At 39.1% G+C, this 24,022-nt stretch overlaps 1 protein-coding gene and 2 non-coding genes across 10 annotated transcripts in view; 1 reads left to right on the forward strand and 2 right to left on the reverse strand.

Annotated features, from left to right (window-relative positions):
* Window positions 1-620: 620 nt before the first annotated feature.
* Window positions 621-694, reverse strand: trnan-guu (transfer RNA asparagine (anticodon GUU)). Its single transcript has one exon. It is a non-coding gene; the product is annotated as a tRNA-Asn (tRNA).
* Window positions 695-915: 221 nt separating this feature from the next.
* On the forward strand, window positions 916-988 carry trnaf-gaa (transfer RNA phenylalanine (anticodon GAA)). Its single transcript has one exon. It is a non-coding gene; the product is annotated as a tRNA-Phe (tRNA).
* Window positions 989-5,065: 4,077 nt separating this feature from the next.
* The window catches only part of LOC140188352 (PWWP domain-containing DNA repair factor 3A-like), a 79,475-nt gene continuing 60,518 nt past the window's right edge, over window positions 5,066-24,022 (reverse strand). For 2 of the 8 annotated variants that reach the window (XM_072244533.1, XM_072244532.1), the window contains exons 11-14: window positions 21,995-22,045; window positions 15,957-16,402; window positions 12,241-12,329; window positions 5,075-6,693 (exon numbers count right to left, since the gene is read on the reverse strand). In XM_072244533.1, the coding sequence (XP_072100634.1) occupies window positions 6,609-6,693; window positions 12,241-12,329; window positions 15,957-16,402; window positions 21,995-22,045 (671 nt within the window). In that variant the 3' untranslated portion in view covers window positions 5,075-6,608. Of the gene's footprint in view, window positions 6,694-12,240; window positions 12,330-15,956; window positions 16,403-21,994; window positions 22,046-24,022 lie in introns of all 8 variants that reach the window. The other 6 variants (XM_072244530.1, XM_072244528.1, XM_072244529.1 and 3 more) reach the window with 6 other exon arrangements.

Consider the following 24,022-nt stretch of genomic DNA (forward strand, 5'->3'; position numbering starts at 1 on the left):
TTCTTCCTCCGTACTTGCAATTAACACAGTGTCATCCGCAAATGTATCTGAAATTATTGATGTTTTCACCGCCAACTTTGATTCCCAAGATGTCTCTTATTTTTTGTAAAATTGTTTCACTGTACATATTAAACAAATCAGTGGAGAAAACACACCCTTGACTAACACCTCTCTTGATTTTCGTAAACTGACTCACTTCTCATTTATTCTTACAGCGGCAGTTTGTTCCCAGTACAGATTTCTGATTAGGCGGAGGTCTTTCGAATCTAGATCTAGAGTTTCCTATAAGATATTTCAAAGAATTTATTGTGCTTCACTTTATCAAATGGTTTTGTGTAGTCGACAAAACAAACAAACAAACAAATCTTTTTGCACCTAAATAGCTCGTTCTTATAGTATACCTAGATACTTCTAAGAATTTTGATGACAAGAGCTAAAAGTAAGATACAAGCTGAAATAGGTAAAGAACAATGTGGTTTTGTGAAAGACAAAGGTACAAGAAATGCGATATTGATGTTAGGGATACTATCAGAACGAGCTATTCAAGTTATCACTACTGTATAACAGTTCAAATAATAATGAAGTAAATTGATCTAATTTAATTAAAATTAACTATCGCCCGTCCCTGGGTGGGCTCGAACCACCAACCTTTCGGTTAACAGCCGAACGCGCTAACCGATTGCGCCACAGAGACTGACTTACATGTAACGCCTGAGAAAGGATTTAAAAAGGGATTCTCTGCAGCTAAATTACTGAGCGAAGACTGTGGCAGATATTCCCTAATGGAGCAACATAGTTTCCGACCATGTTGCTACGAGATAAGGCAGTCTCAAAGGAAAACAAACATACACCTTCAAATATAGTAACGCCGAAGTCTGCGAACTTAACCCCTGCACCGGGAACTCTTGCTGTGGTGCCGAAATAGCTCAGTTGGGAGAGCGTTAGACTGAAGATCTAAAGGTCCCTGGTTCGATCCCGGGTTTCGGCACATTCTTTTTCGGAAAAGTAACTCCTTTATAATTTAAAGTTCCATTTTGGACGTATCTCATATGGCGAACTATTTATTTAAAAATACCGTGTACAGCAGTAAGTAGAGCTACTAGGACTTGATGTTTCAATCCCTGTGGTAAGTCGGCACTCTCGATGTTGGCAGTGGACTTGGAGTGGTGACAAGGAGGGAGGGTAGGTACATCAACGGGGTCATCAGGTGGGCACCCTCCTTCTTTGACGTTTCATTGATAAGCCCACGACGTCTCCAGAGGGCTCAACGGTGCTACCTGGCGTCCCAGATACACCCCCCTCAGTTCCATACCCTCCCGTCTTCATCTTGCAGCCCAGTTGTTGTCTTTCCTTTTAATCCAATTCCAGTTGCTGCTTTCTTCCGCTGCATTTGACAAGGACTTGATTGTTTGTTGGAGGGAGTGACCCCTCACTCCCATCTTCTTCAATAGACTGGTCGTAGATGTAGCAACGAATCCCCTGCGTCCCACTCCTACAGGGAAAATCTTGGTCTTCCAGCCATTTTGGGCAGCTTCAGTTGCCAGTTCAGAGTACTTGGTCTTTTTCCTCTCATAAGCTTCTTCGACACCATCTTCCCACGGTACTACCATTGGAGATTCTGATTCGGATGGAAGAGGGAAAAAGGGGAAGTAATGACAGATAGATAGAGGTGATAGATCGAAACTATAAGAGGCAGTAAATGAAGGAATCTGATTAGCAGAGGGTGTTGGAGCATGGAAGCAGAAATTGATGGCATAGAAGAAAGGCATTTCAATTCCGAGAATCCGCTGTCCAACCTCTGGGAAATTCCAATGGCTCAGCATAATGAATGCTCTCTAGGTAATGTTTGCCGTACTCCTTTCCTCTGGCTGGTATTCTGTTTCCTATACTGTGTCTTTGACTGAACAACATCCTAGTTCCTGTTCTACTTTTAACTCCAGTCTGTTAAAGGTTCTCAACCCAAACACCACTGTTGTTGGATGAATCACAGGTGCTGATGAGTGAGAGTGAGAGTGAGAGTTAGAATTAGAGAGAGAGAGGGAGATAGATAGAGATTGATTTTGGGCTGGAGGTAGAGAATTGTAAAGTGCCCCACCATTGGGTTCGTGTACATTACTGCCCTTCAGACTTTCGCTTTTTGAACTACACGGCACGACCCTAATCACTACCTCACTATAACAAATCGTATTTTTTAAAAATCCAACAATTCCTTGTATACTGTAAGTGTATCTGTGTTTTGAATGTACAAGCACATCAATAGCTCTGATACTTTCAACCTGCATAAGAGATTTTTGCCTCCACCATGCTTCAAGACAACGAAATAGCGGTCGTGAGATTCAAGCTCACGAGGCTGGGGAGAACCTTGCATACAATGCCTATAAAAAGTATCCCTCCCCCCCCCACCCCCTTTGTAAGTATTCATGTTTTATTGTTTCACAATATTCAATCACAGTGGATTTAATTTGGCTTTTTTGACACTGGTCAACAGAAAAAAACTTCCATATCAAAGTGAAAACAGAGTGATCTAAATTAAGTACAAATATATTTGTATAAAACATAATCAATTACGTAAGTATCTCCCCCACCCCTTTAATATAACACACCAAATCATCACTGGTGCAGCCAATGTGATCCAATATATATCTGGAAGGTCCAACTGCTGGTGAGCCAGTATCTGGCAAAAACTACACAATGAAGACAAAAAACACTCCAAGCAACTCTGCGAAAGGGTTATTGAAAAGCTCCAATCAGGGGATGGATAAAAGAAAATTTCCAAGTCACTTAATAGCCCTTGGTGGTTCATTCTACTTATGAAACCTAAAGCATTTTGCAATCAACAATGGTTTTGGTTCTAAATGTTCCTGCATTATTTTCCTTGTATCAGCAAGGCTCACTTTTGCTGTTTTGGTTAGGGCATTCAAACTTCTAAATGTTCTTCCACCAAGTGACACAGTAAAACTAGCACTCATTTCTTATTGGCTATTCCATTTGCTTTAAATTACTGCACAATTCATTCAATATACGTCACCCATTATCTGTTGTGCAGTCGAATACATCTATTTTTCTGATGTACCAGCAATTTCTGCTTTTTAAAAAATATATATTTATTGTCAGCAGGTATTAGCTGTTCATGAACCCATGAATTTCATCTGTTATCCACATTTTGTTAATTTGGCTGTCCTTTTCCCCTTGCAAAGAAGCACATGGCGTGCTTTTAAAAAATACTCAAGTCTTTGGTGCTCTGCATTTCAGCCGGTAGGTAGTCATCTTGTATTAGTTTTAAAACTTAGTTGTTACCATTGTTACATTTTGCAGCTCCAGAGATTAATTGGAAAAAAAATACACAGGAGCCAGGAAACAGGTCAACTTTGTTTTTACTTTAGTGAGGCGCTTGTATTTGAAAATGATGGCGTAATGATGTATGCCATTCCTGTACTTCTTACACAGAACCTGATGAATTATGTAAGCCAAGAATGCTTAATCATATATTTATATTACTCAAAAATAACTGAAATATTAAATACACAACACCCTCTTGATGCTGCTGAGAACTTCCAGTATTCCACTTTTGCATATCCAGCATCGACAATTTTTTTTTACACCATTCATTGATCCTTAATTTTTTTTTCCTCTTAAATCTGGCTGTCCAATGTCCACAGGTAACTTCTCCGCCGTACCACACTGCTTGCCTTTCTATCCTGATTAGAATCCACTGATTCCAATGTGCAAATCACTGTAGTGATGAAGCAATTTGATATATTTGCATTTTTTGGATCATTAGTGCTTACTTAAATATTAAAGAGCAATGTTTCTATTGTTAAGACAGCTGAAGGCACATGCACCAAAATGGTGCAGAAGTGAAATCTGACAAACACAAGGCCATGATACAAAAGGTGCAGTTATCTCAAAATTGGATTACAGATTTAGGAAAAAACAAAGCCACAGATTTGAAAGCAAAAGGAAGAATTTTGAACAGTTAAAATATTAAAAATAAGCAATTTTATATTCTCAACAAGTCCATGGAGAAGATTTACTGATTCAGGAAACAAGATTTGGACAACTACACAGTAAAACCAAGATGGCCACCAGGCAATAATCAAATTCCGGTCGATTAAATGGGTAGTATTAGTCAAGAGGCAGAATAATTGGTTTATCTTAGGATAAAATACTGTATGTCACACAGCTCGTGAAAAACCATCTTTAATTTTAGACAGTTAATGCCCTGTGAAAATAGGGACCAAAGGCAATAACCTGTCTTTCAGTGACTATGTACAAGGAATCTTGTAACTTAGAGAAAGGGGCAGAGCAAGGTGCTCAGTGATAAAGTGTACCTGACAATGTTGTTTTGGATAATATTAGTATATAGAGAACTAGAAAACACCCAGGATAACACTGCATTATCTAAACATTAACCACAAAATTCTATTATCATTCATTACTGCATCTTATCATGTTCACTATTTAGAAACTCTTGTCTTTTCTCTTTTAGAAATCTCTATTTGTAACCTGTGCTGAAACCTTTATCATTGTTTACTATTGTACCTGCTGACTAAGTGTACACAGCAAGACTTCAAAATCCAAAGATATAGGCCCTATCCAAACCTGGAACTATATTACAGCTTTCAATACGTAGATGCAGCTTCTTTATTTCACTCTCAATTACTTTGTTTTAAATAAAACTGGATTGTGTTAAATTGGGCAACACAAGGTAAACTTTGTTTATTCCTGAACTTATGATTTACTCAATGGTGCTTGAACCATTTTCCCTTAGTTGTTCCTTAAGAGTTTATTTTAGAACAAATGCAGTAACCTGGGTAGGTTTTCACAATAAACTGCAAGCTCATTGATTCATGCGGACTGTGTTCTCAAAGTGCTTGTGCAATGGGAGGAGGGGACTTCGGGGTTCAGATGTTTCTGTCATTCATTCGATGGGATTTCTTCTTTTGTGGATGTCTGAGAAGATTAAGAATTTCAAGTTGCATACATATCTGATATTAAACTGAAGCATTCAACTATGCCAATAAGGTTAGTTATTTGCTCGTATTGGCAATTACCATGGAGAAATCACCATCAAAGTTCTGAAAAGTAACCTGCAATTGAAGTTGTATTTCCATAATATGATGGGAGCACTGTTAAATCTGCCATTTTCCTTTCTGCTGGGATAAACTGATGATGCCAATTCTCAGCCTTCTTCACCATTACGAAGGGACTAATTGTGCAGCAAATGGGTTAAAATTAACACAAGTACAAAGAAAACAAATTAGAAGACTCAGACAGCCAGGTTGTCTGAGATAATGGCAGTCTACGATAACACATTTATTCATATAGGTACACACAAAAAAAAAATGCTTGTTTTTATGGCTGTTGCTTTTCATAGTGTCCAATGAAGACCTAACAAATAATGGCCAGTGCTGCTGCTTTAAATCACATACAAAGCAATACAATGCAAAATATCCTCCAAAATAGCAAAGAAATCCTGGTTTTTTTAAAAAAAGCTTTTTAAAAAAAAAAAGTTTTTAAAACAGCCGAAACAACAGCTGCAGCTCAACATTCTAAATTTATATACATTCCACAAAACACTCATGGATATGGTCAGCAGAATGAATGTAGCTAACATTTGGCCCATGGATATTTTATAATTTATTTCAAATTTATTTCTATCTAGACTTCAAATTTATATCAAATTAAAATTGTCAACTGAATGAAAAACTGATTTTTCTCAACACATTATCCATTGCCTAATCCAGGTATAGAATATAAAATATAAATATCATCTCATTGGACTTCCAAAATATTTCTTTAAATGGATGAAGAAAATTGATGGAGAACTTCAAGGTTACAAGTTCCACTCCTGCCACACCTTAGAATTCCCATTGCATTGCCAATCTGATAAAATCTGTAAGACTATCAAGCTATTGTTATCAGACTTAGTGGCCTCTGTCTAATGTGACTCTTAATACGGAACTGTCCCAAACTTAAACGTTAGTCAGCAATTAACACATATACAAAACATAAGGGGGTATGCATTTTATAAGTTATTCACATGTAACATGCATCACTTCTCATTACATTTGATAACTGTATTATTAGCTCTATTTACAAAAATATGGTGTTCAACTGCCACTGTATAAACAAGATAAAAAGAAAATGTACCAAAAATATCTCCAAATGTAAGATTTGTCAATGTGTGGTCCTCCTGTAGATTTTGCATACAGTGACCAGCATTACAGTTTAGTCCAGGGACAAATATTAATGGAACTCAAAAGCAAATAAATCAATTCACAAATGGCGAATGACTCAGACTAGGGGAAAAACAGTATATAATGCACTCAAAGACCAAACTTTGTGAAATCATATGGCTTTTCACTTAATAAAAAATAAATTCAAACCCAAAAGTACTTGACCCTTTTTGATCATCAACCCTCTTCTGATAGGATATTTAAATATTTTAATTCAAGATAGCTGTACATCCTTGGTTTAATCAATTTATAAGAAACACATTTTTAATAGAACATCTTACTATTAAAGAACACATTAATATGATGCAAAAATATGGATTTCATTCAATTTCATACACATATTTTAAGTTCATTTCAAGAATGAAAGGTTTAGCTTGTGGATTCCTCCTCATTCAAATGCTGTTGCCTCAGCATCATTTCATTTTCAATCTCCTTATTAAAATGTTCAACTTCCCTGCAAAATAAGAGTTCACAATATTATTTTCATACTCTAGGTTGGTGATCAGAACTGCAGACAATACTCTAAATTAGCCCTCACAATGTCTTATACAATTTCAACATAATATCATAACTCCTGTACTCAGTACATTGATTTATGAAGGCCAATGTGCCAAAAGCTCTCTTTATTTTCCCCATCTATCTGTGACACCACTTTCAAGGAATTACGCAGCTTATTCCCTTATCTCTGTTCTACTGCACCCCGCAGTGCTCTTCCAATCACTGTGTATGTTCTACCCTGGTTTGTCTCCCAAAATGCAACACATCACACTCGCCTACATTAAATTCCATCTGCCACTCTTCAGCTCTTTTTTCCCAGCTGGTCCAGATCCCACTGTAAGGTTTGGCAGACTTCTTTGTAGTCTACTGCACTCCCCAATCTTTGTGACATTTGCAAATTTACTGACCCACTTTTCCACATTATTACCCACATCGTTGATTTCGATGTCAGATGACAAACAATGGACCTAGCACATATCCCTGTGGCATACCACAAGAATCAGAGGCAACTATCTACTACTACAAAGCACAAAATGCTGGAGGGGAGGAAGTCGTCAGGCAACATCTAAGGAATAAGCAGCTGATGTTTTGGGCCGGGACCCTTCATCGGGTCTGGAAAGGAAGGGAAAGAAACTAGAGTAAGGTGATGGGGGAGGGGGAGAAGGAAAGCTCAAAGGTGATAGGTGAAGCCAGATGGGTGGGGTGGGATGAAATAAGAAACTGGGTGGTGATAAGTGGAAAAGGCAAATCACTGGAGAAGGAGGAATCTGATGAGAGGGGAGTGTGGATCACGGGAGGAGGGGCATTGAGGGAGGTGACAGGTGTAGGTGATGAGATTGGTAAGAGATCAGAGAAATAAAGATGAGGGAAAGGGAAGGGGAAAAAGTTACCAGAAATTGGAGACATGGATGTTCATGTCATCAGGTTGGAGTCCACCTTGACAGAATACGAGGTGTTGCTCCTCCAACCTGAGAGTGGCCTCGTCGTGGCAGAAGAGGCGGATATGGACCAACATGTCAGAATGGGAATGGGGATAGGATCACTCTAACTGATGCAGCCTTTTGCTGGGTAAAAAGTCATCCCTACTTTTCTTCCACAGTTGCAAGAAAGTTTGTGAACCCTTTGTCTATTATTGTGACTTGGAAAACCAGGTAATTGCAAAGGGTTCACAAACTTTCTTGCAACTGTATGCACTGTGTTCATCTCATGGGGTAAAACTTTTCCAAGTGAAAAAGTTTACTTTAGTGACCTTTATCCTTTCCCATTGCATTCATGAGGTACGGAATAAGCAACTCCTTAAACAACTTTTCTAATCATACTCGTTCATTCACTCAATCCAAATATATTTAGACTGGAAATATGCTGATCAATATTGCTCCATTAAATACACTTCACAAAATCTCTCCTTTGCTACTTATAGTATCTTTGTAAATATTAGGTCATTTGATATGCATCATCACATCCATTCTAAGGCTTTTGGACAGATTTATCCAATAGCAGTCAGCTTATTAAATACTTCCATTAGTGTAACAGCACTGCTATTGCTCCCCAGTTCTAACCATGTTAACTATCACCCGGTCGTACTCACATCGACAGTGATGAAATGCTTTGAGAGGTTGGTCGTGACTAGACTGAACTCCTGCCTCAGCAAGGACCTGGACCCATTGCAATTTGCCTATTGCCACAATAGGTCAACAACAGACGCAATCTCAATGGCTCTCCACACGACTTTAGATCACCTGGACAACACAAACACCTACGCCAGGATGCTGTTCATCGACTATAGCTCTCATTTAATACCAGCATTCCCACAATCCTGATTGAGAAACTGTATCTCCCTCTGCAATTGGATCCTTGACTTCCTAACCGGAAGACCACAATCTGTGCGGATTAGTGATAACATATCCTCCATGCTGATGATCAACACTGGCGCACCTCAGGGGTGTGTGCTTAGCCCACTGCTCTACTCTCTGTACACATATGACTGTATGACAGGGCATTGCTCAAGTACCATCTATAAATTTGCTGATCATTGTTGGTAGAATCTCAGGTGGCAACGAGAGGGCATACAGGAGTGAGATATGCCAACTAGCTGAGTGGTGTCACAGCAACATTGCACTCAACATCAGTAAGACAAAAGAGCTGATTGTGGACTTCAGGAAGAGCAAGAAGAAGGAACACATACCAATCCTCAGAGGGACAAGAAGTGGAGAGAGTGAGCAGCTTCAAGTTCCTGGGTGTCAAGATCTAACCTATTCCCCACATATGAACGTAGTTATAAAGAAGGCAAGACAGTGACTATACTTTATTAGGAGTTCGAAGGGATTTGGCATGTCAACAAATACACTCAAAGATTTCTATAGTTGTAACGTGGACAGCATTGTGACAGGCTGCAGCACTATCTGATATGAAGGGGCTACTGCACAGGACTAAAAGAAGCTGCAGAAGGTTGTAAATCTAGTTACCTCGATCTTGGGCACCAGCCTACAAAGTACCCAGGTCATCTTTAGGGAGCGGTGTCTCAGGAAGGCAGCTTCCATTATTAAGGACTTCCAGCACCCAGGGCATGTCCCTTTCTCACTGTTACCATCAGATAGGAGGTACAAAAACCTGAAGGCACACACTCAGCGATTCAGGAACAGCTTCTTCCCCTCTGCCATCCAATTCCTAAATGGACATTGAATCTTTGGCCACTACCTCACTTAAAAAAATAGTATTTCTGTTTTTGCACTTTAAAAAATCTATTCAATATATGTAATTGATTTATTTATTATTATTCTTTTTTCTCTGTTAGATTATGTATTGCATTGAACTGCTGCTGCTAACAGATTTCACATCACATGCTGGTGTTAATAAACCTGATTCATCTTCGTTTGCTCCATGTCATCTTTTCTCTACATCAATATTCACAGTAATCAATACTGTCACCCATCTTTCTTCTTACACCCGAACCTCATAATTAATAGCCAATCCTTGTGTGGTAGAGATGGTTAAAAGTAGTGTATGAGAGGATACTTGACCACTCAGGAGCAGCTGGACAAGACTACTAACGCAAGTCGAGAATAAGCATGGATGGTAAGCGCAGCACCAGGAATTCAAATAAATAGAATACTGAGCCCCTGGAACCAGGAGGGAGGGTGCATCTGGGGGCAAATCATGTGTTCTGATATCAGGGGACAGAGAGGATGGTTGGACTTGCGCTCAGATGTAAATCCCTAGTACTGATAACAGGGAACAAAGAGGATTGTTAGTCTCATGCTCAGAGATAACTGACATGCCTTTTTAACAATTCATCATGTACTGACTGTGGGATGCTAAACAAAGTCATGCGAAGTTGTTTGTCTCACTGGATAAATATGAGCTCTATATAACCTAAAACTCAGAGTGGAGACTGCTGCAGGCTCTCCACGATAAACTCTTAAAATGAAACTCAAAGTTGCTCTGGTGTCCTTAGTTAGTATTTCCACAACACCTTGTTTCCAAAACAGGGTATCGTTTCTGGCACACATTGTAGCCCTTTACGGCCAATGGCACCTGCAGCTCTCCACTTTGTGCAGAAGTGCTCAAAACACACGAAGCATGCAGGAAGCTCAGACTGCTTTAGTTCTATCTACAAACATACTAGTACTTCTTGTAGTGTTACCTATTCCCGTGCACTTTCCCCTTTTCAAAACTTAATGTCATCAGATGCAAATCTGACTTACCCCTTCCACTATCTTAAAAAGGCCTTGTATAGAGTAGGACTCGTGTTATGGTTGCAGAAACACTTGCCTTCTGCTCCAATTATAGAATTCCCTAATGACTAATGTACATTTACATTTTGTAGTTCGCTGAACTGTAACTTGCCTTACGTGTCACATTCTGGAGCACACTCAGGTGCCATCACCTCCATGGCTCAAACAATCATTCCATGTTAAGCAGTAATTCACGTGGAACTAATTTCAATCTAGCTTACTGCACTGTGTCCATAGTGTGGCCCCCTCTCCACTGGAGAAACCAAATGCAATTTGGTAGTGCAAATGTGCTTAGTCTAACTGCTATTCTGATTTGTCTGCGGCCTCCACTTTGCCATAGTAAGTCTCAACATAAAATAGAGGAAAGAGAGCACTTGTTCTGTCTGAGTAGTTCACAAGCTTCTCAAAAACAATTTTCCAACTTCAGCTCTCATTGGTTTTCACTATCCTCTTTTTCTCACTTCATTGCTACGAAACGTTTTCTTAATAGTTTGAACCAATCTCCATATAGTCCAGGGGTTCTCAACCTTTATGCCACGGACTAATACCATTAAGCAAAGGGTCTGTGGACCACAGGTTGGGAGGCCATGATATAGTCTATTGTCTTGCATCTCACCAGTACCTCAGCTCCGTAGTGAAAGCTAAATTCTCTACTCTTTTTTCCCCAGTTCTGAGCTCTGACCTCAGGTTTCAAATTTATTTGTCACACGTGCAGCACAACATACAATGAAATGAATCACTTGCATTAACAATCAACACACCCAAGGGTGTGCTGAGGGCAGCCCACAATTGTTGCAATTCAGACTCAGAGCTGCTTTCCCTTTTCACGAACGTGAAAACAACCGACTGGCTGAACTCAGGGGGTCAAGGCAGCATCTGTGAAAGTAAATGTACAGTTCATATTTTGATTCGGGAACTGTTCATCTGCCTGTTTTCCCCCCCAGATTCTGCCTGGTCCACTGAGGTCCTCCTGTATTTTGTTTTCGCTCCAGATTCCAGCATCTCTAGTTTCTTGTCCACATTTTCCCCTTCCCATAAATGCTATGTGATTGTCTGACTTCTTCCATCACTTTCTGCTTTTAATTTCAGCAGCTGGAGTTTTTAAGTTTAAGTGTATCTAATGGTGAATACTAGTGTGATCATAGCATGTCTTCAACTTTCCTGCCCTTTCCAAGGTTCACTCACTTGCTATCCTAACTCTGGCTTTGGGAAGGCAATGGACTGAAATACAAAACTGGGAAACTTTCAGTCTCACCAAGGTTCTGCAGTGATTCCAGTTGCCTATCAAACTCAAAAATCCTCAGACTGAAGATACTTTGCATACCTGGGGCTATACCTTATTTTCAAATTTTTGCAAGGTGTATGAATTCCTGTAATACGTCTCAACTTCCCATCCATGATCCAAGATATCTTGCATTTCATTTCCATTCCCTTTTCAGATAGGCTTGCAAATCTGTTACCCCAGCTTTTAATCTTTTATCCTTAACTTTTAATCTTAGTGTCATTGTTAAAGCTGCGTTGGTGATAACTATTTTACTATTAATTTATTAATTCTATTAACATTACTATTAATTCTAGTTAACATGGCAGCTCCTTACTACTTCACTGAGTTTCCACTCTTTATATTCGGTACAAAAAACACCATGCAAAATTTTGGGACTGCTGGCTAGTTAGATTCAACCCATTGATTTATGCAGAAGTCATCCACATGGGCAGCCTCACTTGGTCAACTAATGAACATCCAGTTCATTCTTCGATTAAATCCCTACCTTTCACTGTGAAGAGGTCCTTTCATGTACTTTTCCTCTGCTTTCTTGATGGTCATTTGTTCAACCTCTGCAATAGCACAGATAATGGCCTAAAATGAAAGAGGAACTGCTTTTAGTCTGCAATGTTGGAGTGGGGAACAAGGTGTGAAAAGGACATAGCCACCATAGATTAGAGGTGAATAATCCAGATCGAAGGAATGATTATCCGGAATTCATCAGGCAAAATCAAATTGCATTATGGCAATTGTGGTATTTAAAGTCAGTTGTGCAAATAAAGAATTAAAGTGAGGTACAAGTGTGACATGCAACTGATGAAATGAAAGCCAAACAATTCAATAATACCCTTTAAGGCAAAATGGAAATTACAACCATACTTTAAAGTTAAAAACAAAATGGGAATCTGAAAAAAAAAGCTGGAGCCTCAGGTCAGGCAACATCTGTGGAAAGGGAAATTGTTAATGTTTTACTTGCAGGACCTTCTATAAGAAACAGCAAAGAGAACAGATGTTAGTTTTCAGTAGCAGAGGTAGTGGAGGAGGATGGATTGAATAAAGGGAATAGCTTCCTGCACTTTGTTTCTATCACATCTAGCCTTACTCATTCGGGGCTATGTGAGACATATGATTTAGGAAAGAAGGTGGCAGTTCATCAACCCCTTTAGGATATTTGGGGATAAGCAATAAAAATATTCAAAGTCAAGTGTTTCAGTTCATCAATATTTCTGGGATACCTTGCATGAACAGCCCTCTTCAGGTCACGCCACAGCATCTCAATTGGGTTAAGATCTGGACTCTGACTTGGCCATTTCAAAAAAAATTCTTCTTTTTAAACCATTTTGTTGATTTACCCTTGTGTTTCGGATTATTGTCGTGTTGCATCACCCAGCTTCTAGTAAGCTTCAGATAACTGACAGCTATCCTGAGATTCTCCTGTAAAGTGTCTTGAAACTTTGAATTCATTGTTCCTTCAATGACTGCAAGCTGTCCCGGACCTGAGGCAGCAAAGCAGCCCCAAACCATGATGCTCCTTCCACCATGCTTCACAGTTGGGATGAGGTTTTGGTGTTGGTGTGCAGTACCCTTTTTCCTCCAAACATAGTAGTGTGCATTTCTGCCAAAAAAGTTTAACTTTTGTCTCATCTATTAACAGAATATAGTCCCAGAAGTGTTGTAGAACATGCAGATGGTCTTTGCAAACTTAGTGTGCAGCAATGTAGTTTTTTTTGGAGAGCAGTAGTTTCCTCCATGGTGTCCTTCCATGTTCAGTGCTTTTTATAGTGGACACATGAACAGAGACTTAAGTAAGTTTTAGAGATTTCTGCAGGACTTTTGCTGTTACCCTCAGGTTCATTTTCACCTCCTTCTGCATAGCACGTTATGCTCTTGGCATGATCTTTGCAGGACGCCCACTGCGCGCTAGAGTAGCAACAGTTCTGAACTTCCATCATTTGGAGACAGTTTCTCTTACTGTGGACTGATGAACACTCAGGTTTTTTAGAAATGCTCTTGTAGCCTTTTCCTGCTTCATGCATCTCTACAATTCCTCTAAGGTCCTCTGAAAGTTGTTTTGATTGAGGCACATGCACAAAAACATATCTTTCCTGAGAAGTGCAGGCTCTCTCAGTAACCTGACTGTATGCCTTTTTTAAAAGAACAGGACACCTCAATTGCTTGTAGATTATTAGCTTAGGGAGATTGTGTTTGTCTTATTGTGACTTAAGTGAAGATCAGACCACATTGAGTAATTATACATAAAACCATGTAATTGCAAAGGGCTCAAACTTTTTCTTGCAACTGTACATAAAGTGTTACTCAGTTAAACAGCAGTGTGTCTCTTTTATACCGTTTAGCTACTTCCATGAAACTAATTGGGGCAGCTGCTTAATTATACCAAAATGTACTGGCCCTGATGTGTCCCAATTAACCAGAATCCATTGTATAAGAAAATGTTTGAACTAACTAACCTGAGTTGCAGAAAGGAGTGGCAGAGAAAAAGGTATCATGGAAAATTGATGTGGAAGCATTCTCAAATATCTTGGAAACCTGACAAAAATTGCTTTTCTGCTCAAATTACAACTCAGTCTCAACTTCTTCATGCACTTTTTACATGAGAAGAAGAGTAGACATAAGAGATCTATTCAAGTAGACTCATAAGCCTAAATCTTCTCAGTCTTTGGTTTAACAAAATCTAATCAGATGCTATTAGAGATTCAGATCCAGGGAATGAATTGTATTGACATTTAATATAGTGATTTTAGTTTAAATGGCAGCCTGTGTATGGCCTCTATATACAAATCACTTTGCTTTATTATGAAAATAAGCCCAAATAGTGAATTCTAATTTCAGTGTTATGCAAATTAAATTTGAAAAGATAGTTTATTTACATTTATACATGAAGGCTCTGCAGTTGTAGGCTGATTAGCAGTAACATCCTCTGTAATGTTAATGAAATTAATGTGTTACCCCAACAGAAATGGAGCAATTTGCAATCTAGTAATTAAGCTAAGGTTTAGCTGGATGAACATAATAATTAGGAGCAACAGTATGCTATTTAGCCTCTCAAGATTGCTCTGCCATTTAATAAAATCATGGAACTTCAACTTTAGATTCCTGTCTATGGTAACCTTTCACCCCTCTTGCTTACTAATTATCTGCTTTCAAAATAATTTAAATCTTTTGCTTCCATTATTCTTGAAGCTCCAAAGAATCTTGATTCTCAGATTTTAAAAAAATTCACCTCGTCTAGATTGAAATGCTGGTGAACCACGGAAATGAGGACTAAACTATCTGTTCTCTGTTAAATTTAAATACTTTTGACACTTTTCTAGCATAACTATATACGTTATCAACTTTTGATTCAGAGTGGCGATCACCTGATGAGTCATGGAAGGAGAGCTGTTGATATTTAGGTAGTGTTTGAGTGACCATCTGAATCGCCTATGGCTACTGTGCTGGAGAATGGGGTTTATACAGGTGAGTGTCCACAGGTCAGAATGGACACTACAAACTGAATGACGGTTTTCTTGCTGTAGGACTCTGAATTTGTACTCAGCAGCACATTTCCCACTGATTATTTGCAAATTTTACATTTAGTCTTGTATTAGCATGTTTTTGCAAAAACATCCACTTAAATCTTTCTGGGTGCCTAAGATTAAATGGAAAAAAAAAAGAAAGTAAAACATGAAAATTCTTATTGTTCCTCCCCAACTCTGGAATGTTGACCAGCAATGGTCAATCACTTCTACACTGTCACTGCAAAGACTTGATTACTGGATTGTTCCTCAGTTTCATTTTAATTTTGCTCCACTTTTCTTAAATCAAGATTTTCATTTACAGCACACACAGCATTTCGGGGGAGAATTTCAATTTTTCCTCTAGCATTTCTGTGGAAAAACTCTTTCCTGCAAAGCTAATTCAAACTGTAAATATTGCAATAAATTGCCTTATTCGGAATTACTTCTCTGTATCAACCTTAATTATCATTTTATTATCTTCCAAACTTGAGTACAAGCTTGTGCATTTGTAAGCTAACCCAAATATCAGCTTACCAAAGTTAATGGTAAAGCTCTAGTTAATAAAGCCAAGGCTGTTAATCACTGCCATTCTGAATAGTTCAGTACTACTCTAGCCTATATAAAATTTAACTTCATTCCCATCCATGCAATGAAATCCCCAGCACTTGAACAATGTGATTCATAACGTTCAATTAGAACTCACCTCTGGTAAGAGAACATCCAGGATAAACCTACACCTCTCATAGTCTACCAACGGCTGGGTGCTTATATTCCTTTCATATACACTTTTTAAGTAGTTCATCACTTTATCCACCTGCCAGTCATCTTCAAGGTAGGTGTCAATAACACTCGAGTTGCGGGTACGGGTTTTGAACTCCTCAAGCCACTTGGAATGCCTTTTTCCCTTAATTACATCTTGAAGATGCTTCTCCACACCCTTGGCCTTGACAATGAATTGCACAAGTTTTTCATTTGCTCGATCCCTGGCAGCTTTCTTCCTATCAGGGAGCAGCTTCTTGGCAGGCTGGTGTTTGGTTGGTGTTGTCTCATATTCACAATCAGAATGGCCTTCCACCTGACTCGCAATTGAATTGGATGGGAAAGTCATTAATGAAGGATCTTGTGCAAATGATTTTCGTACTGGGATACCTGCAAAATATCAAAAATAATTATTGGGTAATTATAAGCGCAAAGACATTGCTTATAAAGTAGATGAACTTGTAGCATAGTTGCAGATTGACAGGTATGATGTTGTAGGCATCATAGAATCATGGCTAAAAGAAGATTATAGCTGGGAGCTTAATGTCCAGGATACGTTATATCAAAAGGACAGACAGGAAGGCAGAGCGGGGAATTCCTCTGTTGGTAAAAAAAAATGAAATCAAATCATTAGAAAGAGGTGACACGGGGTTGGAAGGTGTTGAATCATTGTGGATAGAACCAAGGAACTGCAAAGCTAATAAGACCCTGATGGGAGTTGTATACAGACCCCAAAAGAGTAGCAAGGATGTGGTCTACAAATTGCAAAAGGAGATAGAAAATACATACCAAAAGGGCAATGTTACAATAGTCATGGGGGACTTCAACTGGCAGGAAAATCAGATTGGTTCTGGATTACATAAGATGGAACTTCTCCAGTGGCTATGAGATTGCCTTTTAGAGAAGTTTGTGGTTGAGCCCACTAGGGAGTCAGCTATTCTGGACTGGGTGTTGTGCAATGAACTAAAATTGATTAGAGAGCTTAAGGTCAGAGAACCCTTAGGGGTAAGTGATTATAATGCGATCGAATGCACTCTGAAATTTGAGGAGGAGAAGCTAAAGTCAGATGTATCAGTATCACAGTGGAGTAAAAGGAATTACAGAGGCATGAGAGAAAAGTTGGCCAGAAATGATTAGAAAAGAACACTGACAGGGATGACGGCAGAGCAGCAATGGCTGGAATTTCTGGAAACAAGTCAGAAGGCACAGGATATATACATCAGAGGAATAAATAGTCTAAAGGAAAGATCATATGTTTTGGTCTTGTCCTACTCTGGAAACTTTTTGGAGAGACATTTTTAATATTATTTCCAAGGTATTGAATATAGATTATCTCTCCTCACCCTATTACTGCTATCTTTGGACTACCTAAAATTTCCAGTAATCTTTCTCCTTCAGCCTGTAGAATAATTGCATTTCTTACTTTAATGGCGAAAAGATGTATTTTACAACATTGGAAAGAGCTTAATGCTCCAACTACCTTTTTTTGGTTTTCTCAGACGATATTATGCTTGAATCTGGAGAAAATTAGAATCAATCTTTATGACTCTTCATTTAAATTTGAACAGACCTGGAGATCTTTTATTCAATATTTTCATTTAATGTAATATATACCCTTCTTGTCTTTTTTACTGTTTTTAATGGAGGTCGGAATTGAGGACGTGATTTTAAGTTTTTTAACTCTGTTTGGTTTCAAGTTAGCCCATTGCTTTGCTTTTAGTTAGTTGCACGGTGGGTTTTTTTTTGGTTTTTTTTTCCTTTTCTCTATTGGTATATATAAAAATTAGTATACTATTATGTTACCTTGGTACATTATGTTTAAATTACATTGTTTGTATTTTTTTGTATTAATATCTCCTGTAATTTTATTATATTCTAACAGTGTATTAGTGCCTATACGGCTTATCTTTTTGTATACTTATTCAATAAAAAGATTTAAAAAGAAAAAGGAAAGATGACACAACCGTGGCTAACAAGAGAAGTCAAAGCCAAAATAAAACTCAAAGACAGGGCATATAATAAAGCAGAAAACTAGTGGGAAGTTAGAGGATTGGGAAACTGTTAAAAACCAACAGAAGGCAACTAAAAAGTCATTAAGGTAAAGATGGAATATGAAAGTAAGCTAGCCAACAATATTACTGAGGATACTAAAAAGTTTCTTCAGATACATAAAATGTAAAAGAGAGGCGAGAGTGGTTATTGGACTGCTGGAAATGATGCTGGAGAGTTAGTAATGGGGGAGAAGGAAATGGTAGACAGACTAAATAAGTATCTTGCATCAGTCTTCACTGTAGACAACACTAGCAGTATGGTGGAAGTTCCAGGTGTCAGGGGTCATAAAGTGTATGGAGTTACCATTTCTAGAGAAGGTTCTTGGGAAACAAAGGTCTGAAGGTAGATAAGTCACCTGGACCAGATGGTGTACACCCCAGGGTTCTTAAAGAGGTGGCTGAAGAGATTGTGGAGGCATTAGTAATGATCTTCCAAGAATCACTAGATTCTGGAATGGTTCCAGAAGACTGGAAAATTGGAAATGTCAGTCCACTCAAGGGAGAGAAGCAGAAGAAAGGAAACTATAGGACAGTGAATCTGGCCTCAGTGGTTGGGAAGATGTTGGACTCGATTATTAAGGATGGGGTATCACGGCTCTTGAGGCACATGATAAAATATGCCGTACTCAGCATGGTTTCCTCAAGGGAAAATCTTGCCTGACAAAACTGTTGAAATTCTTTGTAGAAATAACAAGCAGGATAGATAAAGGAGAATCAGTTGATATTGTGTACTTGGATTTTCAGAAGGCCTTTGACAATGTGCCACACGAGGTTGCTTAACAAGCTATGAGCCCATAGTATTACAGGGAAGATTTTAGCATGGATAAAGCAGTGGCTGATTGACAGGAGGCAAAGAATGGGAACAAAGGGAGCTTTTTCTGGTTGGCTGCCGATGAGTACAGGGGTTCCACAGGGGTCTGTGTTGGGACTGATTCAATTTACATTGTTGCAAAGTTTGCAGATGATATGAAGATAGGTGGAGGGGCTGGTAGTTCTTGAGGAAGTAGAGAGGGTACAAAAGGACTTAGATTAGGAGACTGGGCAAAGAAATGGCAGCTGGAATAGTGTCAGGAAGTGTATGGTCATGCATTTTGGTAGAAGAAATGAAAGGGTTGACCATTTTCTAAATAGAGAGAAAATACAAAAAAACTGAGGCACAAAGGGAGATGGGAGTGCTTGTGCAGGAGCCCCTAAAGGTTAATTTGCAGGTTGAGTTTGTGGTGAGAAAGGCAAATGTGATGTTAGCATTGATTTCAAGAGGACTAGAATACAAAAGCAGGATATAAAGTCTCAGCATTACAAAGCACTAGTGAGGCCTCACTTGGAGTATTGTGAACAGTTTTGGGCCCTTATCTTAGAAAGGATGTGCTGAAACTGGAGAGGGTTCAAAGGAAGTTCACGAAAATGATTCCAGGATCGTACATCTTATTATATGAAGAGCATTTGATGGTTCTGGGCCTATATTCTCTAGAATTCAGAAGAATGAAGGGGTAACCTCATTGAAACCTATGGAATGGTGAAAGGCCTTGATAGAGTGGATGTGGAGAGGATGTTTCCTATGAAGAGAGAGTCTAAGACCAGAGGACACAGTCTCAGAATAGAGGATCATATTTTTAGAATGGAGATGAGGAGGAATTTCTTTAGCCAGGGAGTGGTGAATCTGTGGAATTCTTTGCTGCGGAGGCCAAGTCTTTATGTCTATTTAAGGCAGAGGTTGATATATTCTTGATTGGTCAGGCCATGAAGGTATACAGAAGTGGGGGGGGGGGGGTAAGCAGAAGATTGGGGAAAATAGGATCAGTCATGATGGAATGGTGGAGCAGACTCAATGGGCCAGATGGCCTAATTCTGCTCCTGTATCTTATCGTCTTATAACAGTGCATAATTTAGTTTTAAAATGGTATTTGTGTTCTTGGAAAGAATATTCATCATTTACTTACTCTCAACCTCAAGACAGAGTAGATGGGGCAAAGGTGCTGCTTTTTAAGAATGCAATTTTAAACTTCCTTTTCTGATTAGGTAAACCCACCACTATACTAATCTCCCAGTTTTGCTTTCTTTTCCATTTCAGAACAAAAGCTCTCCATAAGATGCATTTGCCCACAAGCAAAGTAAATGATTTGCTACTGAATTCAATCTCAAACTAATCTCACTGGGCAAGAGCCATGTCAGATGTTAGTGAACATTATCCAAGCAGTAATAGCACAGATGGATCTAGTGGCATTCTGCCAAATTCACAAGAGCACTACAATCTTGAAAAGAGGTAGGTTAGACTTCTAGTTGAACTTCCAAGTAATGCTGACAGTAGTGGATTTAAGTGTTTATCTCTAGATGCACTCTCAGATAGCAAAAGCGTAAAAATATTCTTTACATCCTGCAAGGTCCTACCATCTAGAACACAGAACATAGAAGAGAACTGGCCTTTTGGCCCACAACACCGTGCCAACCCAGCTAAAAACCAGATCAAAAACACCCAAACACCAATCCATCCTACCTACACCATGTCCATATCCCTCCACCTTTCTTACATTCATGTGCTTATCCAAATGTCTCTTAAAAGCGTCTACCACCATACCAGGCAGCACATTCGAGGCATCTACACACCATTGCCTACAAACACCTTTACTATAAGTTGTATTAAAGTAAATTAAAAGATTAGATGCTGGAAAACCAAAATAAAAACAGGAACTGTTGGAAACACTCAGAGGTTCACACAGCTTCTGTGGGGAGATTTGTTCTGACAAAGGATGTAGTTTCCGAAACATTAATTGTACGGTAGCACAGCAGTCAGCACGACATTATGACAGCTTGGGACATCGGAGTTCAGAGTTCAATTCCAGTGTCCTCTGTAGAAAGTTTGTACTTTCTTCCCATGTGCACATGGGTTTCCTCCAAGTACTCTGGCTTCCTCCCACAGTCCAAAGACTACCAATTTGTAGTTTAATTGGTCATTGTAAATTATCCTGTGATTAGGCTAGGATTAAATTGGGTTGCTGAATGGTGTGACTTGGTGGCTGGAAGGGCCTGTTTCACATTATATCTCTAACTCTAATTAAAATAAAATAATGCCTAATTTGTTATATGGCTCCAGCATTTTCTGAATGAATGCTTGAATTAACTGCTTAGCAACTAGTTTAGAATTAAAAATGTTTTTTTTTAAGCATACAATACCAAATTGAATTCCATCATATTAAACTTAGTCCAGTAAAATATTCTACCAAACACAAATACCAGGTGAAAAAGACTGGTGAAATACAGCACAGCTTTCCTGCTAACGCAGACACCTATCTGTCCCTCAATACAAATACCAAAAATGCTTGTTTAGATTGCTTGGACATCCATAATACAGCTGTTATATCCCAAGGCAACTTGCATCAAATTTTGTTCACATTTCCACTCAGGGATGTTGCTTTATGTTAGAATCTTTTAAAAATCTAAAATGTTGAAATATCCACACCCACACCAGAATCTACAACTGAGATTTCTGTGCTGGCAATTCTATTCTCCAACTTCCTTCTTTCCGTTTGTGTTCTTTCATTCAGCCATTTGGGCACGAAGTCTTGGAATCTACTTTCTAAATCTCGAAACCCACCCACCAAACTTTTGGTTTTGGTCCTAACTTTTAATATACTGGTTACTATTGCAAACTGGAGATGCTCTAGCTATCTAATCATTGACATGGTAGACATCAACAGCTCATTATAACCTTCGGAATATCTGGCATCTGTTTGCTATAGATGGTGATCTTAAATCTAAGCCAAAGTTAGAAAAAAATGCCATCATACGTAAATATCTAGGGAAAAATATACAATTGCTTTTTCTTAACAAGCAAAAAGAGCCAATTCATACAAAGTGGTCTTCAATTCAAATCATCTTGCCATAAGAGTACTTTAAGGTAATAGATTAAAAATCCAAAGCTAACAAGACTTACTGAGTTCAGCTGTGCAATATTCAACAAAAGAACCCGTGAAGGACCCACAGCCTGCAAAAAAAATTCAATACATATAATTACATAGGTGAATTTCATTTCACTTCAACTGAATAAACTGCATTAGAAATGTTTACACTGGTTTTCTCTCTAATGAAGAGAAGGGTAGAAAAAGACAACTTGATTGCTCTTTTTTGCTAACATCAATGCATTCAAGACTAAATTAACATAAATAAATACACTTGATGTCTTGGGAAATACAAATAAATATGCATTTCCTTTGAAGATACAACTTTGAAGGCAGGGCGAAGTCAAGATGGTGCTAAACGGCAACTCCTTTGCTTGCATCTTTGGCAACAGCTTTAATTCTATCTTTGATATCTCTTTTTTTCCTTTTCAGGGTGTGGGGGGCTCTTCTGAAGACCCTGACCTGGAGTTACACCCTGTCTTCAGTTCTTTGCAGGAATGGGACCCGCTCTCAGGGCCTCACGACCGGCCACTTTTTGATATCCCAAGGATGCAGCCTGGAAGATGTGCGTCTTCAGGGTTTCGGGATTTCGTAGCTCTGGGGACGTGATGATTCTAGGCCGGTGCCCCTGACTGAAGCATCGCAGGAGAACACAGAACACTAGGAGCAGCGGGTTAGCTGCCGGGGGTTGTGAGTCCGGAGAGTTGTGCCTTTTCATGCTGACTCTCTGGGTGCAGAGCATGGAAAAAGCGATGCAAACAGACCTTTAACATCATAAATCAGTGAGTTGCTTGTTATGCCTCCCCTGTCGCTGTGAAACGGGGACACCTATTTTTCCCTTATTAGGGAGAGAGAGAGCCTGTGGTATGTCGAATTACTGGGTGAATGAGTAGTTCTGGGATACTGCAAGTCTTGTGTCTTTATTGATGCTTTTTTGCTGGTGGGGGTGTGGGGGAGACTTTGCCTTGTTGCTGCTTATGTGTGGGAGGGGCTTGGGGTTCTAACGTTTAACTGTCATTCATTCTTTGGGGAATCTTCTGTTTTTGCGGACATCTGCAAAGAAGGTTTACAAGGATGTTGCCAGGACTTGAGAAACTCAGTTACAGAGAAAGGTTGAATAGGTTAGGACTTTATTCCCTGGAGCATAGAAGAATGAGGGGAGATTTGATAGAGGTATATAAAATTATGATGGGTATAGATAGAGTGAATGCAAGCAGACTTTTTCCACTGAGGCAAGGGGAGAAAAAAAACCAGAGGACATGGGTTAAGGGTGAGGAGGGAAAAGTTTAAAGGGAACATTAGGGGGGGCTTCTTCACACATAGAGTGGTGGGAGTATGGAATGAGCTGCCAGACGAGGTGGTAAATGCGGGTTCTTTTTTAACATTTAAGAATAAATTGGACGGATACATGGATGGGAGGTGTATGGAGGGATATGGTCCGTGCGCTGGTCAGTGAGACTAGGCAGAAAATGGTTCGGCACAGCCAAGAAGGGCCAAAAAGCCTGTTTCTGTGCTGTACTTTCTATGGTTAAAAGAATTTCAGATGTATATTGTATACATTTCTCTGACATTAACTGTACCTACTGAATATGCACAGGATACAAGCTGATTTTAACTGTCAAGGGTCACAAGGACAACCACAGTCCACAGCTGTGCTTTGTCTTTCTCAAGGCTTCACGATTGTTTAATGTCCTTGTCAATACACAAGTATAAAGGAGAACCAAACTGTTGCTCCAGATCCAAAGCAACATAAAAACACACAAAACTGAAGAACACAATTAATAAAAAAAACAAATATAAATACCCAAGATAGCTTACATACATATATTGATTAAACATTCATAAGGCAACCATGACATGAAATGATAAAGTGGTGGTGGTGGTGGATGTGCTGTGGTGTGTCAGTGGGTGGGGCATTAACAGATTTGCTGCTTGGGAAAGTATCTGTTTTAGTCTGCTGGTTCTGACGTGGATGCTACATAGCCTCCTCCCTGATGAGAGTGGGCCAAATAGCCCATGAGCAGGGTGGATGAGATCCTTCATAAAATTGCTGGTCCTTTTCC

The sequence above is a fragment of the Mobula birostris genome, chromosome 26 (genome assembly GCF_030028105.1).
Source record: "Mobula birostris isolate sMobBir1 chromosome 26, sMobBir1.hap1, whole genome shotgun sequence".
Classification (NCBI taxonomy): domain Eukaryota; kingdom Metazoa; phylum Chordata; class Chondrichthyes; order Myliobatiformes; family Myliobatidae; genus Mobula; species Mobula birostris.